General features: G+C 34.5%; 4 protein-coding genes across 9 annotated transcripts; 1 reads left to right on the top strand and 3 right to left on the bottom strand.

Annotated features, from left to right (window-relative positions):
• Positions 1-611: 611 nt before the first annotated feature.
• On the bottom strand, positions 612-8106 carry LOC120629701 (sialic acid synthase). The gene is made up of 5 exons (XM_039898684.1): positions 7768-8106; positions 5999-6214; positions 5016-5363; positions 2777-2927; positions 612-1112 (listed from the first exon to the last, which is right to left on the bottom strand). The coding sequence occupies exons 1-5, from the start codon at positions 7894-7896 to the stop codon at positions 907-909; spliced, it is 1050 nt and encodes a 349-aa protein (XP_039754618.1). The 5' UTR covers positions 7897-8106; the 3' UTR covers positions 612-906.
• Positions 8107-9539: 1433 nt separating this feature from the next.
• LOC120632970 (hydroxymethylglutaryl-CoA lyase, mitochondrial) lies at positions 9540-15347 on the bottom strand. 4 transcript variants are annotated; one of them, XM_039902998.1, is made up of 6 exons: positions 15304-15347; positions 14336-14481; positions 13996-14119; positions 13044-13256; positions 12743-12931; positions 9540-9915 (listed from the first exon to the last, which is right to left on the bottom strand). In XM_039902998.1, exons 3-6 carry the CDS (start codon positions 14089-14091, stop codon positions 9643-9645), a joined length of 771 nt encoding a protein of 256 aa, XP_039758932.1. In that variant the 5' UTR covers positions 14092-14119; positions 14336-14481; positions 15304-15347; the 3' UTR covers positions 9540-9642. The 4 variants fall into 4 exon arrangements, with proteins under 4 accessions (XP_039758932.1, XP_039758907.1, XP_039758925.1 ...); XM_039902973.1 differs by lacking the exon at positions 15304-15347 and adding an exon at positions 14889-15163; XM_039902991.1 differs by lacking the exon at positions 15304-15347 and adding an exon at positions 14885-14961.
• LOC120632993 (protein KRTCAP2 homolog) lies at positions 11349-18183 on the top strand. 3 transcript variants are annotated; one of them, XM_039903019.1, is made up of 4 exons: positions 11349-11440; positions 15667-15821; positions 16608-16735; positions 18032-18183. In XM_039903019.1, the coding sequence occupies exons 2-4, from the start codon at positions 15729-15731 to the stop codon at positions 18138-18140; spliced, it is 330 nt and encodes a 109-aa protein (XP_039758953.1). In that variant the 5' UTR covers positions 11349-11440; positions 15667-15728; the 3' UTR covers positions 18141-18183. The 3 variants fall into 3 exon arrangements, with proteins under 3 accessions (XP_039758953.1, XP_039758944.1, XP_039758963.1); XM_039903010.1 differs by lacking the exon at positions 11349-11440 and adding an exon at positions 15514-15594; XM_039903029.1 differs by lacking the exon at positions 11349-11440 and adding an exon at positions 15526-15533.
• Positions 18184-19168: 985 nt separating this feature from the next.
• LOC120631165 (rab11 family-interacting protein 2) lies at positions 19169-23072 on the bottom strand. Its single transcript, XM_039900626.1, has one exon. The coding sequence runs from the start codon at positions 22905-22907 to the stop codon at positions 21480-21482; it is 1428 nt and encodes a 475-aa protein (XP_039756560.1). The 5' UTR covers positions 22908-23072; the 3' UTR covers positions 19169-21479.
• Between the last annotated feature and the right edge of the window lie 4808 nt (positions 23073-27880).

Consider the following 27880-nt stretch of genomic DNA (forward strand, 5'->3'; position numbering starts at 1 on the left):
TAGCACGAGGGTCGGTCGTTGCGCGGCGCAGGCGGCGGTCGGGCCGGCGCTGAGGGAACTGGCGGCGGCCCGGGCACATTGCCAACGCTCACTTCTTAGCCTCTTACACCACGAGCAATTCAAGCACGCGCCCCACCCCTCAGCTCCCCATCTCTCTCTCAGTAAAAATAAATTCATCCCGCGAACAAATTGCGTCAAGAGTACTGTTAGCGGCCCATGAGAGCAATGTTGTCTTTCAACGCGCTTTACCAGAATAGATATATTAGAAGTCCTAAAAGATGTCCGATAAACGTCATAAAGATGGTTCCGAGTGAACAGCAGATACGTCACGTACACATGAATGACCGCGTCTACGATTCGTCGTCAAAAATAAAAGTGGGGATATGGAAAATTTCGTTATTATTAAATTCTTAAGCGTACAATCGTCTACAACCATTTAGTTTTGGTGCTTCAGTGTATTGTAATAATATTTACATTCTGTAGTGCCAAGTGCCTACCACGCCTACATTGTTGCCCCATTCTTTTGATATATTACTAAATATCATAAGCTAACTAACTGTAGTATGAATAAATAATCTTTAATATAATAATCCTCAAATAAAACAATATCGTAACATAAGAAGTATTTAAAAATTTATTAATATATTTTAACAAATAGATACAGTCTTATTATTAGTAAGTTATAACATAATAATTGCTTCAGGTAATTTTTTTAATTTCTTAAACTCTCAGACTAAATTATAAATTCGAATTATTAGTTTTTTTCATTGTCTCTCGAAGTCTGTTTAAAATATGCATGCTTTAAAGACGTTATGTCAATTATTATAGTCTAAGAAGTTCAGTTGTACAGTACATAACTTATACATAGTCTAATATTACGATACGTGAACATATTTCTCCACCATACTAGCAGAAGTCTCCTTCGTTCAAAGGTTCGTCCTCTTTCTTATCATATACGAGGGTTTTATAGATAACTTCTTCGAAATGTAGCGCATTCAAGCCTTTTGGTTCGGCAACTTTAATTTTTACATCTCCTGGGTACAGTATTTCTCCTTTGTTTTTCGTACTGCCCATGACAAGTGATTTTTGTAATTTGTCAATGCAGGGTATTTCTGGAAACGCAATAAACATTGCAATTTTTAGTAAATAGCTCATAAGAATTTTATAATATGTGCATAGTTTATGCAATAAATGAATTATGAATAAATATCATCATCATCATCTTCCTATTAATGACCTTCAAACCTCTTTTCTTACATTGCGGGTTGGGCGTTGTCTATAGCTAAGTCTATTTGTCTATCGTTTATTAATTTTTTTTTTATCATAACAATGCTTAAAAAAATAAAAAACCCTATTAAAAATTTATAAGAAAAAACATCCACCCTCCGCTTGCAGGGCTTTTGAATGCCCAAGCAACCGGCGGTCAGGGCTCCAGAATGAGGAACCTCCTAGCAATACGCGCCGTTTCAGGGACTACTGCCTTCTGTCTCCGACCTTTGATCCAACATCCACGCGAAAGCTTCTTAAGATGTTGGTCGAAGCTTTTCGCGAGAAGATCATTGACTGGAACGACGATCGGAACAATAATGGTCGACTCAACATTCCACATGGCGGTAATCTCGTGAGCCAGGTCCAAGGTCCAGTCTATATTATTATTTGTCTATAATGATAATAATATCTGACTGTAATCTAAGTTTGATCCAAATTATTGTAAATAGTGTTGACAATATTATTACGTGTGTGTAAGAGCTAGTTTATAATATAGAAACGTATAGGAATTATATGAATAAATTTTAATGTTTAATTTATGCAAATAATCATTGCCAAAAGACTTGGTAATATTTGGTTTAAATTTTGTAAACGGCTGACTTTAAATGTCCTAATTATTATGACATTGTGAGCTACCTTGAGGATGTACTTGAGTACTTTCACTACAAGCGCATCTCAACTTAAGACCTCATTATTGGTTTCGTAGCCTTAGTAGAATAACTAATTAACTTACGAGTAACTCGTCGTTTTCGAGTACAAAACTCTGTATCTTCCAAATTAAATGGATCTTATCTCACTTGTTTAACAGAAACAAATCATGTACTTTTGATTTTTGTTTTACAAATGTTCTGCAACCTTAGTATAAGATCGAATCGAAGTCTTTTTTAGTAGCGAAATACTTGAACGTCACAGTAAAATGTATCTTATTCATATAGTTTCTAAGCTCAAATCTAGCCTACAATTCAGCAATTACGGCTTTTGGTAGAACGTTTGTAAAATTAAAATTAGAAGAACAGGAAATGGTATTCAAGCGAATAATTTTCACAAATTAAAAAATATATATATATATTTCGGATTCATATATGTCATACTTATTTGGCTGGTCTAAACCAATGCCAGAATATATCCGGGAACATTATGTAAGTAATCAATCTATTCCAAAATCATTGGGCCAAATGATGAAGTTAGTATAGCCATCTTTATCGACAGGGTAGAGTGGAAAAAGGGTAAGAATTCTAAATTAAATCTTCGATCTGCAGTATTTGGATTAGATTGATTAATTATTTGGGGCGTTGGCCGTGTCAATTTTTAATAAGCATATAATATTTTTAATAAACATTAGGATAAATGCACCGTAAAGTAACAGTGTGCAATACAAATGTACCCCATCTGTATAACCGTGTTAAAATAACCATCAACTGCATTGGAGGTCGATAGTAACTTATTATATAAAAGGTGGTTTTGTCGGTAAGTTAATACTATGAATTAATAACGTATTGAGGATTACCTGATGTAACGACTTTTTTAATTGGGGTACCCAGCGATGCTTCTATTACTCGAACATCCCTCACCAGCTGCTGGAATTCCGTCGGCGTGAGTGAGCATACGTGATCAGTTCCCTTTAAACACTTGTCCAACGTTATGTGTTTTTCTAAAACCTATAAATAAAATAATAGTAAATTAATAGATTCATTGGAGCTTGTTTGTTTTCTCTAAAGAAGATAGTAAAAATATATGAAACCTTGACTTGGCACAACATCTTGCCGTCAAAGTTTCATATATTTTGTACCAACTTACTTATTTTTAGAGGCTAGTTTGTAAGGTGAAGGGGACTCAACCTACTAAGGGGTGTTATAGTATTCATATTAACGTAAAACTTTTGTTTCAGAAGTAGAGAGAACACGCAAAGTGTCAACCATAGCTTCAGCTGTGTTACCTAAAATTTTAGTTCAAATTAGGTCAGATATCTGTATGGCAACACATTAAAGATTACTCTCAATGATACTCCAAGCTAAAGTACTCTCTCGATTGACCGTTGAGTGAACCTGTGCATTCTTATGAGGCTTATAGTAAGCGACCACGTTTCAGAGCATCATGACTGGCAACACGCACTGTTCATAATATAAAAAAAAAAACAAGTTTATAATGTACCTTAGTATATTTCATTTCTTAACAGACATCTGAGCACTATGAATATATCGAATCTATGGAATTTGGCAAACTTTTAATAGGTACAATGTTGTATTATTTACTCCTCCTGACTTTCTTTTTGAGTTGGGTTCACCCGAAAATATTAAATATAAATATCAAGCCAACAGAGATTTATCTATCTCTGATGCTCTAAGATTAGTTGAAACACAACCATTTCAAAACTTTAAAATTCCTTGATTTCATTATCATTTCAATGTGTTTGTATAGGTATGTGCTCTATTTTCGCAGACCTTGTCAAGGTGAGGTGTATTTGCGAGCGTAAAATCTTACATTTTATTTAAATATGTATATATTTAAATTAACAGTAGCTGCTATGTATTTGTGTACATGTTAAATATTTTCGCAAATACTTAGTTGTTAAGGCAAGTTAGTCTGTTCGCTCCTAATTATTCTAACAAAAGCGAAAAAAAAAAGAAAATAAATAATTATAAAGTTACATGACGGAAAGGATCTGTTAGAGATAAAGTATTTAAGCCTTTCCAGAAAATCCATACTAGTTTTAGTGTATTTCATCCATACTAATATTATAAATAAAATAAATAAATGATGTTCGGAAATTATATTCGTACTATTGATTAGACTATTGCACTGATGCGGGATTTGCATTTGTAGTCCGATCTAATTAATTTACAGCAACTTTTATAAATACCGATTTCAAAATTGATATTATTGGATTTATAGTGATTTTTTTAACCATATAAATTCGGTTATACCAAAGTAAAAAAAAAAAGGGTAACGCCTGTTAATAGCACGTATTACTTCTTATAATGACTATTTACTGTTGAATAAATTACATCAGATTAATTGAACACGAAACGTTGGAGAAATTGTCGATGATGAGATGAGAAATTAAAGAGATGAAATTAACGCAATGAAATTATTGTCATCATTACCACTTTAACTATTTACCGAACTACGAGAGGATACGGGTTCTGTTCTGGAATGAGAAGGGTTTAGGCGGCAGTTCACCACTGGCCAAGTGCGGATTGATTTCACACGCCTTTGAGAACATTATAGAAGACGCTGAGGTATGCAAGTCTCCTCGCTATGTTTAACTTCACCATTAAATCAAGTTATATTTAATTTCTAAAACTTAGAGATACTTGCCCGGAAAGGGTGGCCGAAGTTTAGCCAACTACCAATAAGTTGTGTGATTTGTGCCAACGGAAAATAATGACAACCGTCATACAAAGGAAGGTTGCGTTTTTCGGTCACCTACAGAGAGGATCCCTGTGTGCGTTTCCAAAGTTGATCCTTGAAGGGAAAATTACCGGGAAAAGAGCACCTGGGAGACCGAGGAAGAAGTGGTTCGACGATATAGGAGAGTGGACCGGACATACCAATTCAGTATTGAAGATGTCACATCATCGTTCGATTTTCCACCAGCTGACCTCCGAACTTCAATATGAAGATGGCCTAATGATGATATTTAGTTTCTAAAACTTAGAGATGCGTGCCCGGAAAGGGTGGCCGAAGTTTAACCATCTACAATAAGTTGTGTGATTTACAAAGTAAGTATGTAAGTAGGCACCTACCTTAGCTCCCAAAGCAACTGCACCCAACGCTACCGCAGTTCCAACCTCTTGCCCGGAATATCCCACCGGGACGTCAAATGTGTTCTTATAATCTTGTAGAACAGTCAAGTTACAGTCTTCGAATGGCACAGGATAAGCCGATATGCAATGCAGTAAGCAGAACTGCTTGTGTTGAGCTGATATGATATCGTAAATGGTCTTAACCGCCTTTTTGTCGACCATGCCGGTTGATATGATAAGAGGTACCTTCTTTGATGCGGCATATTTAAAAAACAACAGATTGTTTGAGTCTCCTGAACCTATTTTGATGAATGGCACTTTTATGTTGACAAGGAAGTCAAATGATACCTGAAAATAATATTTTGTTTAATAGCTACGTAAATATACATACTTCATAATAGAAAATAAAGGGATCGATCTCTCCGGAATGAATTTTCAAAATACAGTTTTTTTTTTAATTACTCTTTAAGAATTGACTGTAATCTCACCTGCAGGGCTAGCTGACAGGGGATATAATTAAAGTGTCCACCTGCTAAGCACGGGAACATGGAACAGGAGAATTTTACCCCCTCGTTTATTTTTTTTATTTGGATATTATTTCTACTTTTGCGCGAGTGCTTTGAGAGTTGATAAAGCTGTAAGATAAGACGAATTTTGATCCTTTCCCCTGGGATATAATTGTCCCCTGCCCATGCTAGCCGTTGGTGTGTGTGATGATACAGTCTATAACGGTAGCGGATTAACCTGTAGGGATATTGGTATGGCAGCTTTAAAGCCTATACCTCTGATCGTTTTCTACGCGACACTGTACGGTAACGCTAAATCGCTTGGTGAGACTGTTTTGTCGGTAGGCCGTAGCTTGCAACCACAACTAGCTCTCCACCGGACCGGACCAGAGAAAATTCAAACCATAGCGGAACAATTACTCCTACTAGAACCTATATTTAAACATTCAAATTTCTATAATCATACAAATTACGTACCATGTCCATAGCAGAGGCAGTAAACAGAATCCCCACTTCTTGTGCATATTTAAATAGCTCTCTGTACTGATTGTCGGTAAATTCTAAATGTGTTTTATGCTCCCCATAAGTTTTGCCCCACGAGTTAGGGTTGTCATACGGCTTATCTAGGTATTTTTTTGTGAATTTTTCGTTAAGGCATGTTTTTTGGAACTTTACACAACTGGCCCCGGCATCCTGCAATTTTAGAAAAAGTAATAATGAACGTAAGTCAACTACTAGTGAACTACGTCGTGACTTTATACATAGCAAAGATGCACTGCCTACCCTAAAGAGGTACCTTTTTATAACTCTTAATTAGAAAGATGAAGCTTGTGTTAAAAGCAGGCTAGACCCTACGAATGAATTAATACCACCTTTGTCGCAGAGGTTAGTAGTGATTTGCAACGAAACTGTCTATTGAAGTGTTCAAATCTAATCTTAATATGTTGTACCTACTTCTATTTTTATTTTGGTAGGTTGAAAACCATCTACTATAACTTCAGGGTGTCCATCAACCTGAGGCTTAGGTGTTTAACCTCATGTGCCTGTAATTACACCGGCAACCACGCCTACAGACCCAGACGTTTTTCTATTAAACTAAACTAGGGTTGGCATGCTCCGCAAAGCCGCTATGAAGATTAACTTAAAAGGCCGCCAGCCAAATAGTCGAGTAGGTAGTCGAAAGTTTTTAATGCACAACATCTAAACCGGCGGTTCAGACCAGTTAGGCATTTGGTATGTCGATGCAGTGTGCGTAAGCTCCCCTCGAGGAGGATAAAAAAAAAAATGGTTTTTCTTAATAAATCAGAATTCTGATTCATATTTTAAATACAAAATTGACAGTCCAATTTTAATAATAATTCGGTGAGTAGGTAGTACATACTGTCTACCGAGTACTTAACATATTTAACTATCTTGCAATTGTAGTATATTTTCAGAATCGAAACCATACGTCAAAATAAACTGAACCAAATATCAATCTTTTAATTTCGTTAATATTCATAGGTACCTACTAGTATTTAAATCAGGTAATTAAATAGTTTTATTTCACCCTTGAGTTATATATATGTATATTTTTCGATAACGACTAAGTATGCCAATATGTAATTCGAATGTACAAATTTCAATATATCTGCTAAGGGTAGGATGGTACGGGGGTAGTCGGTTCTGAACTGCGCTTAGATTGGATACCTATTAATTGCATTTTTCTAATTGTGATTCGACCATAAAAAAACTGTGCGATGAAACATCTCTATTTTTTTATATTAATAACGTGTGTTCATTTGTTAAGTTTTTATTCATTGTTTCAAGAATAACACAAATAAGTATTGAGCAACTAGTTTACTTTGTTTGTGCGCTTAATGGAGTGGATTTATCGTGCATTGAACGTAGGTAATAGATTATTAATCGCCAGTCGAAGCATAATATAATAAATAACTACAAGGATATACACATAATACGTTAGAGAACTTACTTGGTGATGTAAACTTTATTTAAATCGCAAATATTAATGTACCCATGTAATAAATTATGTAATATACTTTTATCTAGAAAGGCACAAGGGTTTTCAACATTCATACAAGATTAAGATTAATTGAAACAATAAAATGTTGCTGTAGGTAGTAAAGCGAGCGCTTGTCGAGGCGTTCACCGCACTACGTCACCCGTTATTGTTTTGTTTCCTCTTCATAATAAAGCCTCTCTAACCTTAAAACTATTTTCATTTAAAATGCATGACCGGTACTAACCTTAGCCGCTCTGATCAACTTTTTTGCAATCTCAATGTCACCTTGATGATTTTGACCAACCTCCGCGATAATAAAGCAGGGATTGTTGCCGCCAACTCGAATGTCCTCTGATATCTTGACTTCGACCATTTTGACAACTTCTAATGGGCCATAGGAGCAAACATTCGATACCGGACCCCGGTGCGAACTGATATGTAAAACTTTTGTATGCCACGAGAAAGGTTTATCGACCCCTCGTTCAAGATCGCGCAGAGTAAATAAGGTCAATTCAATATAAAAGCGCGCTTCTCGGTACGCGTCCGCCACGCTAGTGTGTGCGAGTGCCGCTGGTACCCGCTCGCCGATAAATAATGATAAAAACCGGTATGTTGGGTAGCGACCAGTGTCGGCGCTAGGCCAAACATGTAGGTACGTCGCGTTGAGGCGACATCAGAGCCTCAAGTATGCTATTACAATAATTGTCAGTTGGTCGATCGATGATAGAAATAAATAAAAATATACTGTAATTGTAACATTTGTATAATTTTTTTAAAATAAAATAGTAATGTGTGGCAAAGGAGCTGGCTTTTGTAATTAAATGCTTTTTTTCATTCGTACTTTTTGTCATTGTTAGCCACCATTGTAGTACTTGACTTGGGTCACTGGTTCCCCACTAGTAATAAAAATTGAATGAATGAATGAATGAATGAATACACTTTTATTGTACACCACATAAACATAACAAATTAACAGTAAAAATTTAACAAAAGGTATACAATTTGGCGGCCTTATCGCTACATAGCGATCTCTTCCAGGCAACCAAAGGCGCTAAAAACAGCTCAAGAAGAGAGGTAGGTGGTGCATTTAACTGTACTGTTTTGCAAATAAACATGCATAAACCTATATATACAAATATAATATGTACATATAACAAACTTACAATAAAATATATAGATAGTGATAATAATTAATATATACCTGTATAATTAATATCAATAATAAATAAATATATACAATATTGTCAAACCACAAATAAAACAGAAGGGAATAGGCAAGTCAAAGATCCGCAGATGCAGACAGAAAATGATCTTTGACAAGTTTTTTAAAAATGGTAATAGACTGTGCCTCTCGGATTTCCAGAGGCAAGGCATTCCAAAGCTTAACAGCCTGAACAGTGAAAGATCGGTGGAAGAAAGATGAATTATGTGAAGGCACCCTTAAGATCAATTTCCTTGCAGTACGGAGAACTTCACCAGGGCGACCAACGAATTCAAATTTTTCCTTTAAATAAGGTGGAGAAGAAGGAAAAAACAACACACAGTAGAGAATAGAAAGAATGTGCAAATTCCGGCGAAGTCGAATAGGTAACCACTTGAGACGAGAGCGAAATTGTGATACATGGTCATATTTACGTAACCCAAATATGAACCGAATGCTAATGTTTTGAAGTCTCTCAAGTTTATTTAACTGATCGTCAGTTAGGTTAACAAAGCTTGCGTCAGCGTAATCCAGAATAGGAAGAAGGAGAAATTGTTTCTCTGCGGACGCATTGTTCCCGACAAGCAAAGCGAGCGCGTTTTTTTATTGTATTTATAGAATAAGATAGATTAGATCCTCGAAGATAGAATAGATGAAATAAAAGAAAGTGAAATCAATTTGTGAATCAACAAACTTTAGAATGCGAGCGAAAATATTTCTGTGTATCTATTTTTTAATTCTTTTTTTGTGAGGTCCGATATCGGTAGTCTGGCGCCGCCACTGTACTTGTTGGTACTAGATAAATAACACACATGTACAAAATATAAACATTGTTTATTGCACGATTCATATAAATACATTGGTTATTTACATTTAAAGTTATTGCTGTGTACAAAACGAAAGTCTTTGTCCTTTGTATCAAAGTGTGCACGCGGCCATTTTAACGATATCTTCACAGTTCTTTATCTTGTCTCCGATAGCTCTGTTTACTCTGGACTCTGTGGGTTTTGCCAGGAAGTTGGATATGTATCGACCAGCTTCAATGAGCTTTACTAGATCTACGTTAGTGTTGACGCCTAGCCCGTATAGGAAGTATACAAGGTCCTCTGTCGCAAGGTTGCCGCTCGCGCCGCGTGCGTACGGGCAGCCGCCTAGCCCAGATATAGACGAATCTACAGTCCTGATCCCAAACTGCAAAAACAAGGAATGTTAAATTTATCTTTATGACGTCAGCAACAATCATATGGGTGGTGGGTTGTTTATATTACACACGCAAAATGATTAAAATAGTGCATGAGGAAATAGCATTTCTAAAGAGCAACTTTAGTGTGTTATTATTTTATATATTTAAAAGTAAGTAAAACTACTAAACTATGGCATTGATTAGGAGTGCTTTGCTAAGTTCCAGTCGGAATAAAGTCGTATCTATGTCGCAGGGAAATAAAATTCGAAAACGTCAAATCCTGTATAAATAAGGCCATACATCCCTACTTTTATAAGACCTACTCGATAAGTTTTTTTTCTTCTCACTGTCACGATCTGGAATATTCGAGTTCTTATTTCATTGTTCCTTGGTTATTATTTAATTAAAGAATCGTTTCAGAGTTAAAGGATTTATTGAATAACTTTGCCAGAAACATAATATGCGGCGAATAAAGAATCATGTCCTTTGTTTGACAGTGGATTGAAAATGTTATTTTATCAGTAGGTAGGTACCTACAACATATTATTTATATTTGGCTACATGTTGTGATAAGTGTGGCGATATACATTTTATCAAGTCCTGTAAACACATTAATCTCGTCACATGTTCAAATTTGTATCAATATGCAGATAAAAGAACTTCTCTGCTAACAAAACAAAAACCGGCTAAGATTAAATAAGATTCGTACACAAACGTTTTTGTACCTAGATGAAATATGAAAAAAAATTAAATTAGATAATCACACGTAGGGTTCTCTACCAAGCTGCGATATGGAACAATGGATAAGTCTTATTTAGATTGAGCAAAAACACCATAGAAACGCGTTTCTTGTATGGTTTAGTTGAAACTCTTATTGTTGTCGTTATCTCATCATCATCATGACCAACCCCGTTGCCGGCCCACTACAGGGCGAAATGAGAAGGATTTAGGCCATAGTTTACCATGCTGGCTAAGGGCGGATCGGTAGACTCCACACACCTTTGGGAATGTAATGGAGAACTCTCAGGCTTGCAGGTTCCCTCAAGATGTTTTTCTTCACCTTTAAGCAAATGCAATTGTGGCAATTTCTAACATATTTATTGTTTTAATTAGAACAATTTTTTGAAAAACGAATTATGAATTTTATGAAATATATTGCACTGTAAGTTTATTCTTACTTCTAATGTTTAAATTATTGCAGTCACATTTTTTCTTAAATTTAGAAATGTTTTTATAAACATACATTAAATTTTACCAAATAGCAGTGCCGGATTAAGCAAGCGCGGGGCCCGTAGCAAATTCTTTTAAAGAGCCCTTGATCTGCTATATGGCTCTGTGTGTATGTATGTGTGTGTGTGTGTGTGTCTATGTATCTATGTGACCTTCTTCTATCTTATAGGAAGTTGGAAAACGGAAGCCGGATGCGCATATTTGCAGTGCCTATTAGAAACGAGGGGGGATATCATAGTTACGTAACGGCGCAGATCCCTGCGTTTCCCCGCGGATTTGCGGTTCAATGGTGGAATTAGAAAGGTGATTATTCAGATGCAAATGTACGTGCTGCCTACACACATGTGTACCTACTTAGTTTGAAATGAAATCGCTAAGCGAACCAAGATTATGTCGCTTGCCTACTACTTACCTATATTTTAACCGACACAAGTCGATGTGTTTTTTTATCGTTGTATTGGCCACTGTAAGTAATTTAGATGGAACACTTTGGAAAAACTTTAATCCCGCTTAGGGGGCTCCATAAATTACGTGAGGTTTTTTTTTATTTTCTGTTCTCCCGACGTAAGATTAGATGAGATTTGACTCGACTCAACCCCCTGCCCCCTTTAACTTCTCGCGTATTTTATGAACGCCCCCTTGCTGCCACTTAAAGTAATTAAGAAGTGACCTTGGGTGACGAGGAGTAAAATAGAATATTTTTGGCAAATAATTGGAAAGAATTCCATTTAATCTTGAACTAATATTGCCCTATGACAATTATGGATAGACTTTGGATAGTAACCATCTAAAGTCCTATAATAATAAGACTTTAGGTCTTACTACCTACGTATCCATCTCAATTTTTTTCATTAAACGCAAATAGGTTGACCATTTATTTCTCTTTTTCATACAGTTCTTATGTTTTATCCAGCGAAGCCGTGGAGGCCTAACGGTTTAGTTTTTTCTAATTCAGTTCCGTTTCCTCTTTGACGAAATTATCTACGTAATTAGACAAATGACATTGTTGTAAAAAGTAGGGAAACTATCCATCCTTATCGTCAGCTTATTACCGTCTCACAGGAATTCAAAGCTTATACCACACTGCGGCAATTATTAGATCTTTTTATCAAACTATCTCGATAGCATTCGGTTAGCGCATTTTTTTTGTAAGAATACTACAAGTTTGACCTTGGCTGCAATCTCACGTTGTGATTGGTGATAACCTTTAAGATGGTAGCGGGCTAACCGGTTAGGTGTATGACAATTAGGTATATTAAAAACCGATACGCGTAATGGGTTTCTACACGGCATCGTACCGGAACGCTAAATCTCTTAGCGGCACATCTTTGTTGGCGGGGTGGTAACTAGCCTTTGTTATGGGATTCTTCTTAAACCGTGGCGCATTTTGACCCTCGTAGCTGTAGTTTAAAGTTTATGAATGTTGTGATCGAATATCGCCATCACCTCACTAACATGTGCATACACACTTCTTATGTTATGGCCTACTTGAATAAATATATTTTTCACTTTGACTTTTAAAATTAAACATAGCGCGCCATAGCGAGAGAGTTACTGACATCTCGGATAGTAAGGTAAAATAAATTTAAAGGATAGATCCCCTACCTCTAAACCTGCTAATAAATTCGACAATCCCTGTCCGTATGTATCGTGGAAGTGAAGTGCGATGTTGTCAGGGGTCGTTACTGACAACACCTCGCGCATTAGCTTGCGCACAGAGCCTGCCGTGCCAACGCCGATCGTGTCACCCAATGACACCTCGTAGCAACCCATGGCGAAGAGTTCTTCTGTTATCTACGAACATTGAACCGTGTTTAAGGTGCAAATAATTGAACCTGTACTTAAATATTACATACATAAAGGTTCAATTATTAGGGTTAAAATATTTAGTTTTTTTTTTATTTACCTTGGCAATTGCTTTTGGACTGATGGGACCATCATAAGGGCATCCTAGAATACAGGACACATAGCCTCTAACTCTAATCCCATCTTTTACAGCCTGATCTGCCACCAACTTGAATCTCTTGAGACCTTCCTCCACAGAGCAATTGAGGTTCTTTTGGGAGAATCCCTCTGAACCAGCAGGAAAAATTGCTATTTCTTCAATATTGCAACCTTTCTATAAAAAAAAAAAAAAACAATATATTTAAGCACTTATTTTCAAGTTTGGGAATTATAAGTACCTATTAATTTTGTAAAAACTGTTGAATACATTTAGTGCAACAGCATAAATTACAAATTCTTTTTTCCTTTGACTGTCAAAGTACCATTGAGAAGCTAAGTGGCCCAATTTGAAGAGTACAGCTATTACTGACAATGATTACTTTTGTCTCAGAATTAAGAACATACAGAACCTTTTTAGGCATTATTGTGTCCAAAGACAGTGAAAACCCGCGCACATCTCACTTCACACCCCAGAATGTTGTTAGTTCACAAACTTTTCCCCAATTTATGGTAAACATTGAACATGTGTTTAAAAATAAGTAAAGTCAATGGCTATATGGAATGAAATGACTAACCACCTGTTTGAGAAACACTACTTAAGTGGAGTGGTTTTTGGTGCTTTAATATTAGTCATGTACACAGTTTCTGTATGTTCTTAATTCTGTGACTTAATATATATTAATAACAAAATAAGTGACTGGCATATTGATTTAAAATCCTAAGAAATCAGTGACTCGGACATATTCAACATATTTAACAAAAAAAAACATGTCACAGCGTAGCAGGCGGGCATTATTTAGGAGGCCAAAGATTAGCTAGGTCCTCAAAGGGCTGTAATGGTAATAATAATGATGATATGTTTACCCTAATAAATAAACATAAAAAATAATAAACATGCTTTTCTCTTAACTTACAGCTGTTTCATATCCCTTTAGGTTTGGTATTAGTACTGGATAGTTAACGCCTTGAACTCTCTTTATACTCTTCATAACTTCACTACCATCACTCATTTGTTTGACCCATTTGGGGCTAACAAAACTAAAACCAAAATGTTCAAAATATCTATCCATACAGTTATAAGATAAACTTATTGTTCTCGTAAAGAAGCTAAATTACTCCCTGTACCTTTCTTTTCTAAATACCTAGTGCAAAACATTTGCAGAATAATGTCTATTCTGCACACATAATACAATAATTAAACAACATTAAATTAATAATTACAAAAAATAGATAAATCATAATAATTAGCATTACCTTGCAGATTCAATATTTTTTATGCCAGCATTAGCTAGTTTATGTATAAGCTCAGTTTTTATTTCTGTTGGTACAAACTTTGATTCATTCTGCAGCCCATCTCTTGGACCCACTTCGTAAATGCGAATTTCAGGTACAGTTGTACTCTAAGAAAAATTTTTGGTTAAGATGTTAAATAAATCTTAATAACTAACTAAAATGGTCGCAGAGTACTGATTAAAGTTCTGTGTTGAATAGCAAGGCTATGAAATATTTATGTCTTTGAGTATGGAAATTATGTTTTAAAAATTCTAGAAAACTCCTTCCAGGCACTCCACTATGAACTTGTAACCTTGAAGACTCAGAGAGATTGGCATGTTCAGCTATTTCAACTCTGGCCTCTGGTTTTGATTTGACCTCCATAATACCAAAGTCTAATTTGGCTCTCTTTGGCTCTGGCTTCCTGCTCCCACCCTCCAATCTGTGGCCCTGCGTCATCGATGGAGGGGGTGGAAGGGAATGATAAACTCCCCATCCGCTCTAAAATATATAGTATCAAAATCATAATACCTACAATTGTCCGACATATTGCGGCACTTGCCGAAGATTTATGAATATAATTTCTTATAAATTGCATTATTCTAGCACAGTTTTAAAGCCGATTAACCTTTAAACCACAATGTATTAAAACTTTAAAAAATATTTTTAATTAATGTTACGTTTACTCCATTTGCTTATCAGCAAGTTAATGATAACCAAAAAAAAATAATTATTAGATACGTCAAGTGATAGCAAATTGTTAAATTCAAATTAGCTGGTAAATAGTTGGCAGTCCTGTTGGATAGACTTGGTAAATGGTACTACAGAAGTGCCAACTATGATTCTATACGGATTCTATATCTATACACTCTCTTAAAGTTTACAGCAACAAAAGTTTAGTCTATGATCAAAACTCTGCAAATCTCGAAAACTGTAATATAAGTACTTACTAAGTACGGCTTAGGGCAGTAATTTTGGGCGAAAGAACTAAAAGAAGAGAAATTCAATCCTAGCTGTCATTTAAAAAGTAATTGATTGATTTTCTATTACCGAAAAAAAAACGATTAATGTTGGCATTTGAGAAAATATTGATATTTTTTTTTGTCCAAGGCCTAGTCATGTCAAATGTCAATAATTGACATATGACAATTCGCAATTGTCAAACAAATTGTTACGATAGGTACCGGTAAAGTTGTAATTTAAGTTTTTCTTTTTTAATAAAGTTAAATCTCTCAATATGGGTATGTATAAAACCAAAATTTTAATAGAATCTCATTTCAAGCTACAGTCATTAATTTATTGTTATATTTCAGCGGTGAACAGTGCCACGTCCTTCGTTCTGTCTTCTATTCTAACCTTGTTGATATTTTCCGGAATGCAAATGTACAAGCCACTTCTTATAAGATCCCCAATCACAATCATATTTGGTGGCTATCTGGGGTCTCTTATGTTTATGTTCTTCGTTACTGTATCCTTTTTTAAAAGAAGAAAAAACATTTACAATTTTATATTATAATAGTGCCAGAACATAGTTCTCAAACAGAGCAGGAATAAAAGCTTAATTTAGCCTAAGCACCATATTGAGCAGCTCACAATACAAGTGACCAGATTATGTATAATGTTTATGACTAACTTGCACAAGGCACTGCTGCACTGCTAGCATACAAAAGTAATTTGATGAGATGTAGTGATGATTTTGTAAGTAGTGATTCAAGTAAAGAAACCACTGAAGTAGGGTTCATATCCCAGTCCAGCTTAGAAGTAATTAATAGATACCCAGATTACTCTGATTTCACAGGACAGGGCATATAGCTCTTACCTACATTTGAGAACATCGCATTGGTACAGGTCCAATTAAATGGACAGGCAACATTAGGTAAGTTCCAGGGAATTGTTGCACAGGCAGCACAAGACTGGAATAAAAAAATCCTTCAAAAGATGTACGGGATGGATGGGATGAACATGTCCATTGATTGAAATGATTATGATTACTTTATTTATCTTAATTGAATTTCTAAAGGTTTATCGTTCTTGAGCCAAGATGTATATAAAAGTCACAGACTCAGACTCAGGGGTCATTATCTATAGTTCCATACCAAGATTTGTATATATTCTCAGTAAAATCAGCATGTACTCAGCAATGGCTCTTGATATATATATATATATATATTCACATATGTTTCCCAGAGATTTAGGTTGTATGTGTACTTCATTGTTTCTTTAAAAGTTAATTCCCTTAATTACAATAAAATAGGCTATTGGTAACTTAGAGGCTACACTGTTCGGTAAGAACTACCAGTTGAAGCTGCTTGAAATTGCACTGTCTATGGTGATATCACTCATTGCATCTGGCATGGTCCATCGGATTTGCTTCACTACATGGTAAATAAAAATATTTTAATATTTATTAATTATTCTTGAAGAAGTAGGTATAGCAGTTTATTTCAATTTCAGTATGTGGTTAACAACTGCCTTATTCATAGTAACTTATTGCTCCTTGGTTTGGTTCCATGGCTGGGGCAAGTAAGAACGGGTTAAATAATTTTGTACCAGCCTAGATCCAATTTATTATCACTAACATGTATTAAAAAAGCCAAAAAGGAGATTAGAATTAATATGCCGAAAATGATGATGGGTTAAAAATAATTATTTATTACTTTCTTATATTTTATTAGGTATACATGCTAAATCTGTTTTTGTTTCTCTGTCTGCTTTGCTGTTAGGGTGATAGCTGGCCAACCAATAAATCAGATCTAAGTTCATTTAGAAATTGTCTATATGCCATTCAACATTGGCCCAGAATCAAATCCATGACTTTCATGCACTAAGAAACATGTCTTAGCATGTTAAACGATGGAAACTATAAACTATAAATTTGGTTTTTATGCTATAATAAAATAATGGCTGTGTAAAAAGCCAGAGTTAAGCCATTAGAGCATTATCCACCCTCATGCCTCAGAGAGCATGTTAAACTATGAACCTTATATATGTATATTATAAGCCTTAGTACTTACATGTGATAATAATAATCATATGATGCTTATTTCTTTATTAATTTAGGAATCCAACAGCTAATACATTTGTCCTTGTCCAAGTTTTTACATTGTGAGCAAGTGAATGATTAGCTTATTACAGGTTTTCACAACGTTAATAATTATTCAAAATTAATTATGTCATAATTACATTTGTTTGAGTCAATTTACCTACATATACTAATACAACTGCATTATCAAAAATATGTCTAAAAATATCTTACGAACTAGTAATAAATTAGGTTATACCTAATGTTAAAAATAAAGAAGAATAAAATAAAATAAATATGTAATTTTCTATCTGATTTTGGTAACAAGCACTTTTGACAGTCCACTTGTTTGAGACTGTTGCCATTTGACCCCTACAATCTTATTAAAACATTTTATCGTATTTCATCACCATGATTTCTACACAAGTAGGTACTGATTAGGCTATGTAGTAGCTTAGTTCATAAAACATTATTTAAATAAAACCCAAGACAAAAAAAAAATATTAACAGATGAATGTTTAAGTTAAGGCCTATATAAACCAACAGAACAGATTCTCAAGTTTGGTTCATCAATAAGGCCTTAAGTAACTTTGGTGTATATCATATCTATTCCATGATTCATATTGATTTCATCTTATAAATTATTTTTGTTTCAGTTTAATATTCTCGCTCATAACTATCTACTACATGAATAAGCTGTCACAGAAAACATATGCAACAACAGCTGCCATTCCTGCACTAGTGAAAAGTCGTCGTCATAAATAAGCTAATATCTTATATTTTAAAATAAATAATTCAATAACATAAATAACTTTTATTTTTTTATTAAGTACTAGATGATTCGGTGAACTTTGTGACACCTATAGAATGCCATCTGTTGAAATCAATCAAAGTAATCAAAACTTTGAATGTTAGCCCAACACTGTCATTCCATAGTCGGAATTGAGACAGAAGCTGTGTTGAACACCACTAAGTTTTTGGATTGCACTGCATACAATAATGGCTGCATGATTATTCTATAAATATATATACTACGACAATACAAACATCGCCATCTAGCCCTAAAGTAAGCATAGCTTGTGTTATGGGTACTAAGATGACTGATGCATAATTATATGAATAATATACTTAAATACTTATAATATATAGATAAACACCCAGATACTGAAAAACATTCATGTTCATCACACAAACATTGTCCAGTTGTGGGAATCGAACCCACGGCCTTGGCTCAGAAAGCAGGGTCGCTGCCCACTGCGCCAATCGGCCGTCACTCAATTCATTGGTATATATGTTTCGTGGTGATATTACACACGAACACTTGAAATATTAAGTTATATAATGCCTGTGTGCCTGCTACCTAAATGGCTTGTTTTAGCTAAAGCAGTTAAAATAATAGTTTAAAAGCTAAGAAGGCTTTAGAAGGTAAACGATCATAAATTAAGTACCTAACTACCTATAAAAGTAGGTACAGGTTTTTTTTAAATTAAAATGGATGGACCAACAGATAACCCAACTGATGTTAAATGCAAAAACCATCGCCTATAAACAACAACACTTCGCAGGGCATAGAAGGAACACATCTTGCAAACCGTTGCCATGTGTCCATCAACGGTGGCGTAGATGTGCCTGCAATTACACCGGCAAATCTAATGTCTGCTCCTAAACTGTCCCTCCTAGTAGGCTAACAGCAGACTAAAAAAAAAGGTGTATTAATTTGACTACTTAATAAATTAGATATATAACTAGTAGTAGGACCGTTTTAATAAAACATCAAAAATGATTAACAATAATCACTTTATTAACATAAAAATATGATAGTGGATGATGAGAATTCTTAAAAATATTGTTAAATAACGTAAACATACTTATCTCTTACCATTTAGTTGTTGACTAAAAATATTTAAGAGTCAGTAGTTTAATTACCACTTTCGGAAGATTTTGTCTTCACAGGGTAGAATTATTAATTTATTATCATTGGCAGAAGCAGAATATAAGATACCCTAGTGATGACAGTGTCTCGATAAACGTTGCACAGTACTCTCAATTACTAAGTATATAGATCGACGATATTAGACGATAGTGGACGGTATTAATTGGATGAGAAATTTTAGGGGCAAGAAAACTTTAGCGCTACTCAAGAGATGCCTGCTTCTAACATTTGATACTTACATGTGGGATGAAGATTAAGTAAATAACATGGTAAGGTTTAGAGGAAAAATCTTGAATTATATTGTAGGTAATTTAAAATAGAGTGTTGTTAATAATGGTTAATTACTATTAGAAGTTAAATCCACTAGGCCTAATTGGCTGATAAAAGTACTAAAATTTTTCTTTTTTACACCAATTTAACATTGGTTCGTAGAAGAATTGCCTCTCATTTTGGTAACTTTGCTATTGATTGGGACTCTGTTATGTCCATACAAAATTTACAAAGAGTGCACTTATGAGACATTGGTGGGTCTAGACATTATGAACAGCAGTTCTATATTTAACGAACTAAGAAAGCATTTTCAGAAAATACATAGCTAAAGGGGTGGAAGCTTGTAGGTTAGATTTGATTTACGAAATAAGAGAATAGGACGGAATAGGACGAAAAAACGGTCTTGATTGTAATGGGCTATACAGAGTCGGAAAGTTAGTTCAAATGATTACACAATTTAACTTATTTTCTGACTACTGAGTAAGACACAAAACAAGTTATGTATAAGCTGTTTGATTTATAGGTAAGCTAAATTAAATATTATTAATATAAATTTAGCATGTAAGAATCTACTCAAATAAAATTTGAAATATAGTAAGAAATTATTCCAACATATGGGTACTAACATTTCAAATAAAAACATCTACCATATGAAAAAAACATACATCTTAATATCCTATAGTTAATAATTTGTATACTACATTTCTAGAACATCAAAAATATATTTTATGGAAAACACAAGCACTATCTAATCAGTTCTATTAAATATAATCAATTTAAGATTTATGTATTATAATGACTAATTTATCTTGATCAACAGATACTTGTCTGTATAATTGTTGATTGGCTCAAACATACATAGATAGTTTCTTTACAATTAGTAATAATCGAAAACAAACCAATGCATGTTGTTTATAAATCTTAAACAACTGTAAAATTATACCAAATATATGAGTTTAGAATTAGATAGGCTTTTTAAAACAACTTATTCTATATTTTTAAGGTAATTGGTTCTTTCAAAATATGTATAATAAATGCTTAATCTAATTTATATTGCACAAGGGTATCCATGCACCCTATATTTGCACTATTAATAATAAATACAACAATATTTAATAACCACAGCTCATTAAAAGCAATAATCTGTGTTATTAATTATACTATTTTTCCTTCCAGTTATAGTTATATAGGTAGGTAAAATATACTTAAATAATATTATTGATGTAGGTGACAATAATTTTGTATGATTCAATGTCCTTTACATCAGTATCAAAATATTATCAGATGAGATACTTTTAATGAGATAGTTATAAAGAAAACTTTTTGTTCTACATAACTATGTTAGCTCATGCATGTGAAATATTTCCAGTTTGAATATTTTGGCACAGCAAAGACAAATCCTATGGGAATCTACAATCACAAAAAGCTGCAATAACTGCAGAAAAATAACTTAAAATAACATGCAAAATGGAATAAATTAATCATGTATGATTATTTTGATGAATACTAATTAGCAATTATATATTGCCTGTTGTTTTTAGTAATAACATGAAATTAATAAGTAAATTTTACAAATTGATAAGGCACAGTTTAGGACTTTAGGCCTAATTAATATAATAGTAAATATTGCTAAGAATATCATTATGTATACATAGGAATAAGTAATTTAGTTAATTGACATCTTATTTCTTTAGTTTCAGAAACTAATAAGATCTAAGAACTAGATGTTTATTTTAAGTGATAACTTTTTCTGTCATCACATTCAATTTAATAAAGTTATGGGTATAACAAAGATAATCTCATTGAGTTACAAAAATATTGAGTTGAGATGTTTTGAAACAAAATTTTTATACAAGATTTAGTTACACTAATAGCACACTCCAATGCTATAGAAATAACTTTTACTTATTTCTGATATGCATGCTATTATTCCTGACGTAGGGGTTCTGAAGGATCCTTGGTGTTGTTTCCATCACTCTTAGTAGCAATTCATCTAAATAATTTTCTAGATCTTTATTCTTTTTCTTTTCTGATTCAACATCTTTTTGTAAATTGTACACCATAACAATAAGATCTTCACGACTCATACTATCAAATTGTTGTACTACTGATTTTGGTATATTACTGAATGCAAGGTTCATAGAATCTTCTTCAACAATATTCTCCTCTCCTACTATTATACGTTCTTCTAGCAACTTCTTAGGTTTACTGTTGCCAAATTTTTTGAAGAATTTTGGACTAGGCTTTTCTTTAAGGGAACTAGGGCTATCTAATTTTTTGTTTCTCTCTAGACTTGAAGATTTTTCCCTGTCTATCATAGTTTGACTAATGGATTTTCTTGGATACAGTTTCTGGGACCACTCATCATTTTTATCAGGCACCTGCACTGGTAATTGTGGTGCTGTGAATGTGTCTAGGCTTAAACGGACAGGTTTGAGAGGAGCTGTTTTCTCAGTATTCACTAAGTTGCTGCTGGTGGAACGCCTTAAAAATTCTCCCCCACCAAGATTTTCCAAAGAAGCATTGACTGGGGATGGCGTATATTTTACTGTCCTGGGCATGTATGAGGTCTGTACATTGAGTGAACTACCAGAACTTTTGTGTGATAAATCATCGAAAGCAAATTCATCTTCGTCCTCACTTATTACACCTGGATCTGCTTCGGTGGGCAACCTTTTTGGTGTAGAAGTATCAGGTGTTGATAGCACAGAGGCCCTTAGATTACCGACACTGCCGCCTAGAGAGGATGAGTCACTCTTCTTATCTTTTTTTGTTAGATTAATTTTGGAACCCAGATTCTTTGCAAATTTCTTTAAGCCCTTACGTTTCTCGATACTACCAATACTCATGAGGCTGCCACCAACATTCTGGGCGATACTTGACAAAGAAGATTTGTGTTTCTCTTTCTTACTTAGATCGTTTAAGCTTCCTTCTTTAACAGTGAAGCCTATTTTTACTTCCAACTCACCCCTGCTCTTGTCATTTTCTTTACCAGCTTTTCCGCGTAAGGGATACACACGATTTCTTGGTCGTTCGTACACATCGAGGTCTTTTAACGGAATCGATACTTGACCCAATAAGTGATCCTTAACGAAATCCTCGTCGTAGACTTTCAAAACTATCTCTGCTGTATTCCCTTGCGTAGGGATGCGTAATTCACATTCCTCGAACCATTCGACATTCTCTGTTGCCTTGTGTTTAACGGAAGTTTGAAATTTTTCTTTGCCGAGAGAGATTGTAACAAAACAGTTATTCGTGCCGTTTTTGCCTTTTATTAGCAATCCTCTAGCTTTTTGCACTGTTACTTGAACATGTGTCGGATCCCACATATTGACACTTTATGCAGTAATAGAAAAAACACTGGATTGTCTAGAATATAAAACAAATATCCCACAAAACAATACGATGAGCTGTCGGCCGAGGCGTCCGTCACAAATTGTACACAATCACAAATCACATTCCGTCATTCTATTCTCATTGTCGGTCATTCCGCATTCCTTAATCAAGTCAGAGCTACCAACCTAATAGATTCAATTTTCCTAATACTTACAACGTAGTGCTAGTTATTTGTATACTCATTGTATTCTGAATTAATATTCTAATCACCGAACTAACCGGCTTATGCTAACTTTAGGGTAGAAATAAGACGTAACATAGGTACTTATCTTTCCGACTTATTATGTTAAACGGAAAGTTGTCAGTTGGTCAGTTTATATTATTCGACTCGATGTCGGCACGACCAGAGTACGACCTTGTTTTCTTTACCTACAATTTGACTACTTCAGTCTTAAGTTGGTCTCCAAGTCAGTCCCGCAAAATATAATACCTAGTTTATTTATTTATTCAGCCACTACACTGATTAAACTGATTAGGTATACTTATATATTTTTTATTTTTATACAATGTTTTATAATTTTTTCCTCTGTGTGCCAATCGTTAATATAAATGGATGCGTATTAGATCAGAGAACCACGACATCTTAAATACTTGGCAATTTATAAACTAGTTTGTACCTGGGTATTTATGGTCCCATTTAAGATTATAAATTTCAAGTTAATTTGTTTGACAAGATTAAAAACATTCTTATGTAATATTAAATATCTAAGGGCAAACATAAAGAGTAGCGGAACTAGCGGACTAGGGAAGCGGTGATAGTGCAGTGGGTGGGAGCTCGACATCGATTTCGGGGGGCGGAGTTTGAATCCCAGCACGCACCTCTAACGCTTATAAGTAATGTGCGTTTTAAGTAATTAAAAATATCACTTCCTTCATCGGAGAAGGAAAACATCGTGAGGAAACCTGCATACCTGAGAGTTCATATTCTCAAGGGTGTGTGGAGTCCATCAATCTGCGCTGGGCAGGGCTAGCGTGGCGGACTACGGCGCCTTAACCCCTTCTTATTTTCAGTGGAGACCTGTCCCCTTTTAGTGGGCCAATATGATGATGATGATGATGATGATGATGATGATGATGATGATGAACTTTAAAGAATTTTATTCTTAATAACTTTATCGGTGAGATTGTTACATGAGGTAAGGATCTTGTACGATGACATCTTTATAATAAAACTACATTTACATCATAAACTAGCCATGTGTGCTAACTGCTGTTAGGTTTGTGATTGCCCTTTTTTTTATTTAATAAATTAACCATTTTGCCCCGCCTCATTAACCCTGTGGTACGTTAAGGTTAGGTACCTATGTTTGTTCTGTATTCTGAGATAATTTTAAATAACTTATCTTTTTTAATTAGGTACTGACTAACGCCCTACTTACATATTCCAATTAATTCTTTATACCCACTGACCTCTATTACCTATACTATATAGTGAAGAGTGATCACTGTTTACACAGGTTTGCATGAAATCTAAAGATTGACCAAAGAGGATTTGTAACTTAACTTACTCTTAACTATTGGTAAGAAATAAATCAACCATACCCTTTATTTTTTATTATTGCAAAGAATAATCATCATCATTCTTTACAATGGCGGAAACTGTCTGAAAGGGTTTTGGCGAGACTTTTGCAATTGATTGTAGGATTTTGCAAGATTTTTTCCGTTAAACGATGTAGGTATATTATAACATTATTTTTTCATAAACTTCATAAACCTTGTGTATATCAGTAATAAGATAATCACATAAATTCATTAAATCTATTAGTTGTTAATTTTATTATCTAAAAGACATTTTAAAACTAAAGTTATTTGCTTTATTTACCTACCTACCCCATAGTAGGCAAATGACAGCGTACGTATTTAATAGCGCTTAATTTGAAATGTATGCATTTTGTTTTGACATTCTCTTTTTACAGCCATTTAGGTTCAATAATCAGATACAAATTGCATTTATTATAATATTGTATTTATTTAGGTAGGACCTTTTATTAGATAGACTATTATTAGTTTTTAGAAGCTATATATATGTAAGTACTTAGTACACCATTTGTGTGCTAATTATTGTTACGTGGCCTTTAGCCTCATTGGCACGTGGAACGTAAGTTGTTTATTATAATTTTAAATCATTGAGTGTACGTACTTGTACATTTCAATTTACATTACCTTCTAGGTAGTTAGGTACTATATAGGCACTCAGGTTGAACCGTTTTTGCAGAGCGGAGTTATTAATAATCTCAGGGGCTAAAATAACGAACTACACCTGTCACGTGGTTAACACTAACAAGACCGAGCGAATTTAGTTGGTTTGGCTTGTGGTTTCAGGAAGAGCCACGCTGCCGCCTGTATACGTACTACTACTACATACTTTGATCTCGCCTGCTGTTATAAGTGTGATGAGTAAGTGATGACGTAGTCTAGAGGGTAGCGATCTAACCTGTTTGCGGGGCATGGTAGCAGTGGCGTGCATTGAGTGTATGCACAGGGTATGCACTAAGTGAGCAGTTGATATACTTACAATGAAAAAATCTCCAGTACGAGTAATAGAAAACTTAAAGATCGGCATTATAAAAATTATAAAATGCCTACCATTAAGTTTTTATACCTCTTACTGGAGATTTCTTGATTTTATTGATTTTATATTATCTGCATACCCTGTTCATACCCTCTTTGCACGCCACTGCATGGTAGTTATAATAAACCCCCCCCCCCTATTCGGTTTCTGGGCGTAATCGTATCGGAATACTACATCGCTTGGCAGCACGTCTTTGTTAGTAGCGTGGTAACTAGTCTCATCCGAACCTTCTAACCTGACCAGACCAGAGAAAATTCAGAAATTATGAATTCCCAAATTGGTATACCTTTAATCGAACTCAGGACCTCATAATTAACTTTGTCAAATTGCCTATTGTCATGAATATTTTCTACATATTAATTTGCAGGATGTTCGAAATATACCATACTAAGTGTTAGAGTGCTTGTTAACGGGGTTAAATGAGGTCAATTCTCTACACTTGATGAGGAAATTAAACGCAGAGTACCTGTCTGCATTACAACCTAATAGAGGTAAAGATGACTCTTCATTAAAAATATTTAAAATGCAGAATATTTTGGATATTTCTTACTTTAAATATGGGACGCCTCATTTGAAACGAAAATGAAGGTGCCTACCTAATTTCAAATAAAAATGCACTTATGAAACGTTAATACATCTTTACTAATATTATAAATGTCAATGGGAATTAGTTTTTTTTTGTCCTTTTTTAAAACGCCCTCACCCCGACAACTTGATTTTTGACATAGAGTTAGTAGAAAGGACGGGGAGTAACATAGCTCACATAGTATACTTCTTATACCAGGAAGCCCAGCGATTCCCACAGGATATAAAAAATAGTAAGAAATGCGGATGTAAGTAAGCGTAGCTTGTGGTATGGGTACTAAGATAACTGATGAATATTTTTATGAATATTATGGTTAATACACATAAATACTTATAATATACAGATAAACAGCCAGACACTGAAAAACATTCATGTTCATTACAGAAACATTTTTCAGTTATGAGAATCGAACCCACGGCCTTGGACTCAGAAAGCAGGGTCGCTGCCCACTGTGCCATCCGGCTGTCCTATAATAATAATTATAATAAATGAGATAAAAGTTAAAGATTTAGGTTAAAAATTTAGGTTTTCCTAAATAATGGGTTGGGAATATGTATAACAACTGTGCAGGCGATGTCTAGGAACCGCACCTTTCCCCCTGGGTATGGTAAGGTAGTTACTGGGTTAAGGTACTTAGTACCTTATACATAGGTATAAGCCGTATAAGGTCCTAGATACCTTAACCCCCTAAGTTTGCCCCCCTAGGTATGCTTCAATTTTAAGCAAAGAAGCAGTGTGTGCCAAAGTTGTATATATTTAACAATCATCTAATAAGTGGTGGTGGTGGTGGCGCCTTGGTCTTATAAGAGAAAGGTCCCGGGTTTAATCTCCGGCGTGGACAAGTTGGGAATTTATAATGCATGAATTTCAATGATTTTTAACACAATGTAAAGGAGCATTATCTATCGTTGTCATAGTATATTTATCACTGTTTACTTATTATAGATATATATTTATATTTATATTATATAAATATTTATTATATTATTTTTATGTATTTTGTATATATAGTATATTCAAATGTTATTGTATTAGTATGTAGAATTTTGTTATTATTTAGATATATTAAATATACTTAGTAGTTATGAAGTATATTGAACCTTTATTTCACCTATACCACAATTAAATCATCTTACTCACATCCTGGGGTAGCTGGAAGAGATCTCTTATAGAGATAAGCTTTCCTTTGTACACTCTATTTTATTATTATCTATCTATCTTATGTTCACAATCACAATTTATGGTACATAAATAATAAATATTTTTTTTTCTGGCATCGTCTGGTGGGAGGCTGGTTTAGCGTTCCAGTAGTATGTCTCATGTCATGTAGAAATTGTATTGGTTTAGCTTATTACTGTCATACATCTAGTAGGATAGCCCGCTACCATCTTAGATTGCATTAACACCGGGTACTGCTGCAGTCAAGGCTTAAATTAAAGTGGAATAAGAAAAAACTATAAACCATGGCACCTGCCGTACGACGCTCTCATACTTACATCATCATATCACCGGCGCATTACAGGACACGGGTATCCTCCCACAATGAGAAGGAGTTAAGGCCGTAGTCCATCACGTTGGCCCAGTGCGGAAGGTGTGTGAAACACCTTTGAGAACATTATGGAGAACTCTCAGGTATATTTACATTAAACACATGAAATAGCTATTGTCCTCCTACACTTAATTATGGGAAGAGTAACGACCCAAGTTTAATAAAGGCCTCTGTTTTATCAGTTCGCAACTTGTTATAA

The sequence above is a fragment of the Pararge aegeria genome, chromosome 2 (genome assembly GCF_905163445.1).
Source record: "Pararge aegeria chromosome 2, ilParAegt1.1, whole genome shotgun sequence".
Taxonomy (NCBI): domain Eukaryota; kingdom Metazoa; phylum Arthropoda; class Insecta; order Lepidoptera; family Nymphalidae; genus Pararge; species Pararge aegeria.

Coding starts and splice junctions, on each gene's coding strand:
- LOC120632970 (XM_039902973.1), bottom strand. CDS start 14,951: ATGCAATTTATAAGAAATTATATTCATAAATCTTCGGCAAGTGCCGCA. Junction 13,257..13,995: donor TAAAGGGATATGAAACAGCT/GTAAGTTAAGAG, acceptor TTTTTTTTATAG/AAAGGTTGCAATATTGAAGA. Junction 12,932..13,043: donor GTCCAAAAGCAATTGCCAAG/GTAAATAAAAAA, acceptor CAATGTTCGTAG/ATAACAGAAGAACTCTTCGC.
- LOC120632993 (XM_039903010.1), top strand. Junction 15,822..16,607: donor TGTTTATGTTCTTCGTTACT/GTATCCTTTTTT, acceptor ACAATAAAATAG/GCTATTGGTAACTTAGAGGC. Junction 16,736..18,031: donor CGGATTTGCTTCACTACATG/GTAAATAAAAAT, acceptor TTTTTGTTTCAG/TTTAATATTCTCGCTCATAA.
- LOC120629701 (XM_039898684.1), bottom strand. CDS start 7,896: ATGGTCGAAGTCAAGATATCAGAGGACATTCGAGTTGGCGGCAACAAT. Junction 5,364..5,998: donor CTGCCTCTGCTATGGACATG/GTACGTAATTTG, acceptor TATTATTTTCAG/GTATCATTTGACTTCCTTGT. Junction 1,113..2,776: donor TAAAAAAGTCGTTACATCAG/GTAATCCTCAAT, acceptor TTGCGTTTCCAG/AAATACCCTGCATTGACAAA.
- LOC120631165 (XM_039900626.1), bottom strand. CDS start 22,907: ATGTGGGATCCGACACATGTTCAAGTAACAGTGCAAAAAGCTAGAGGA.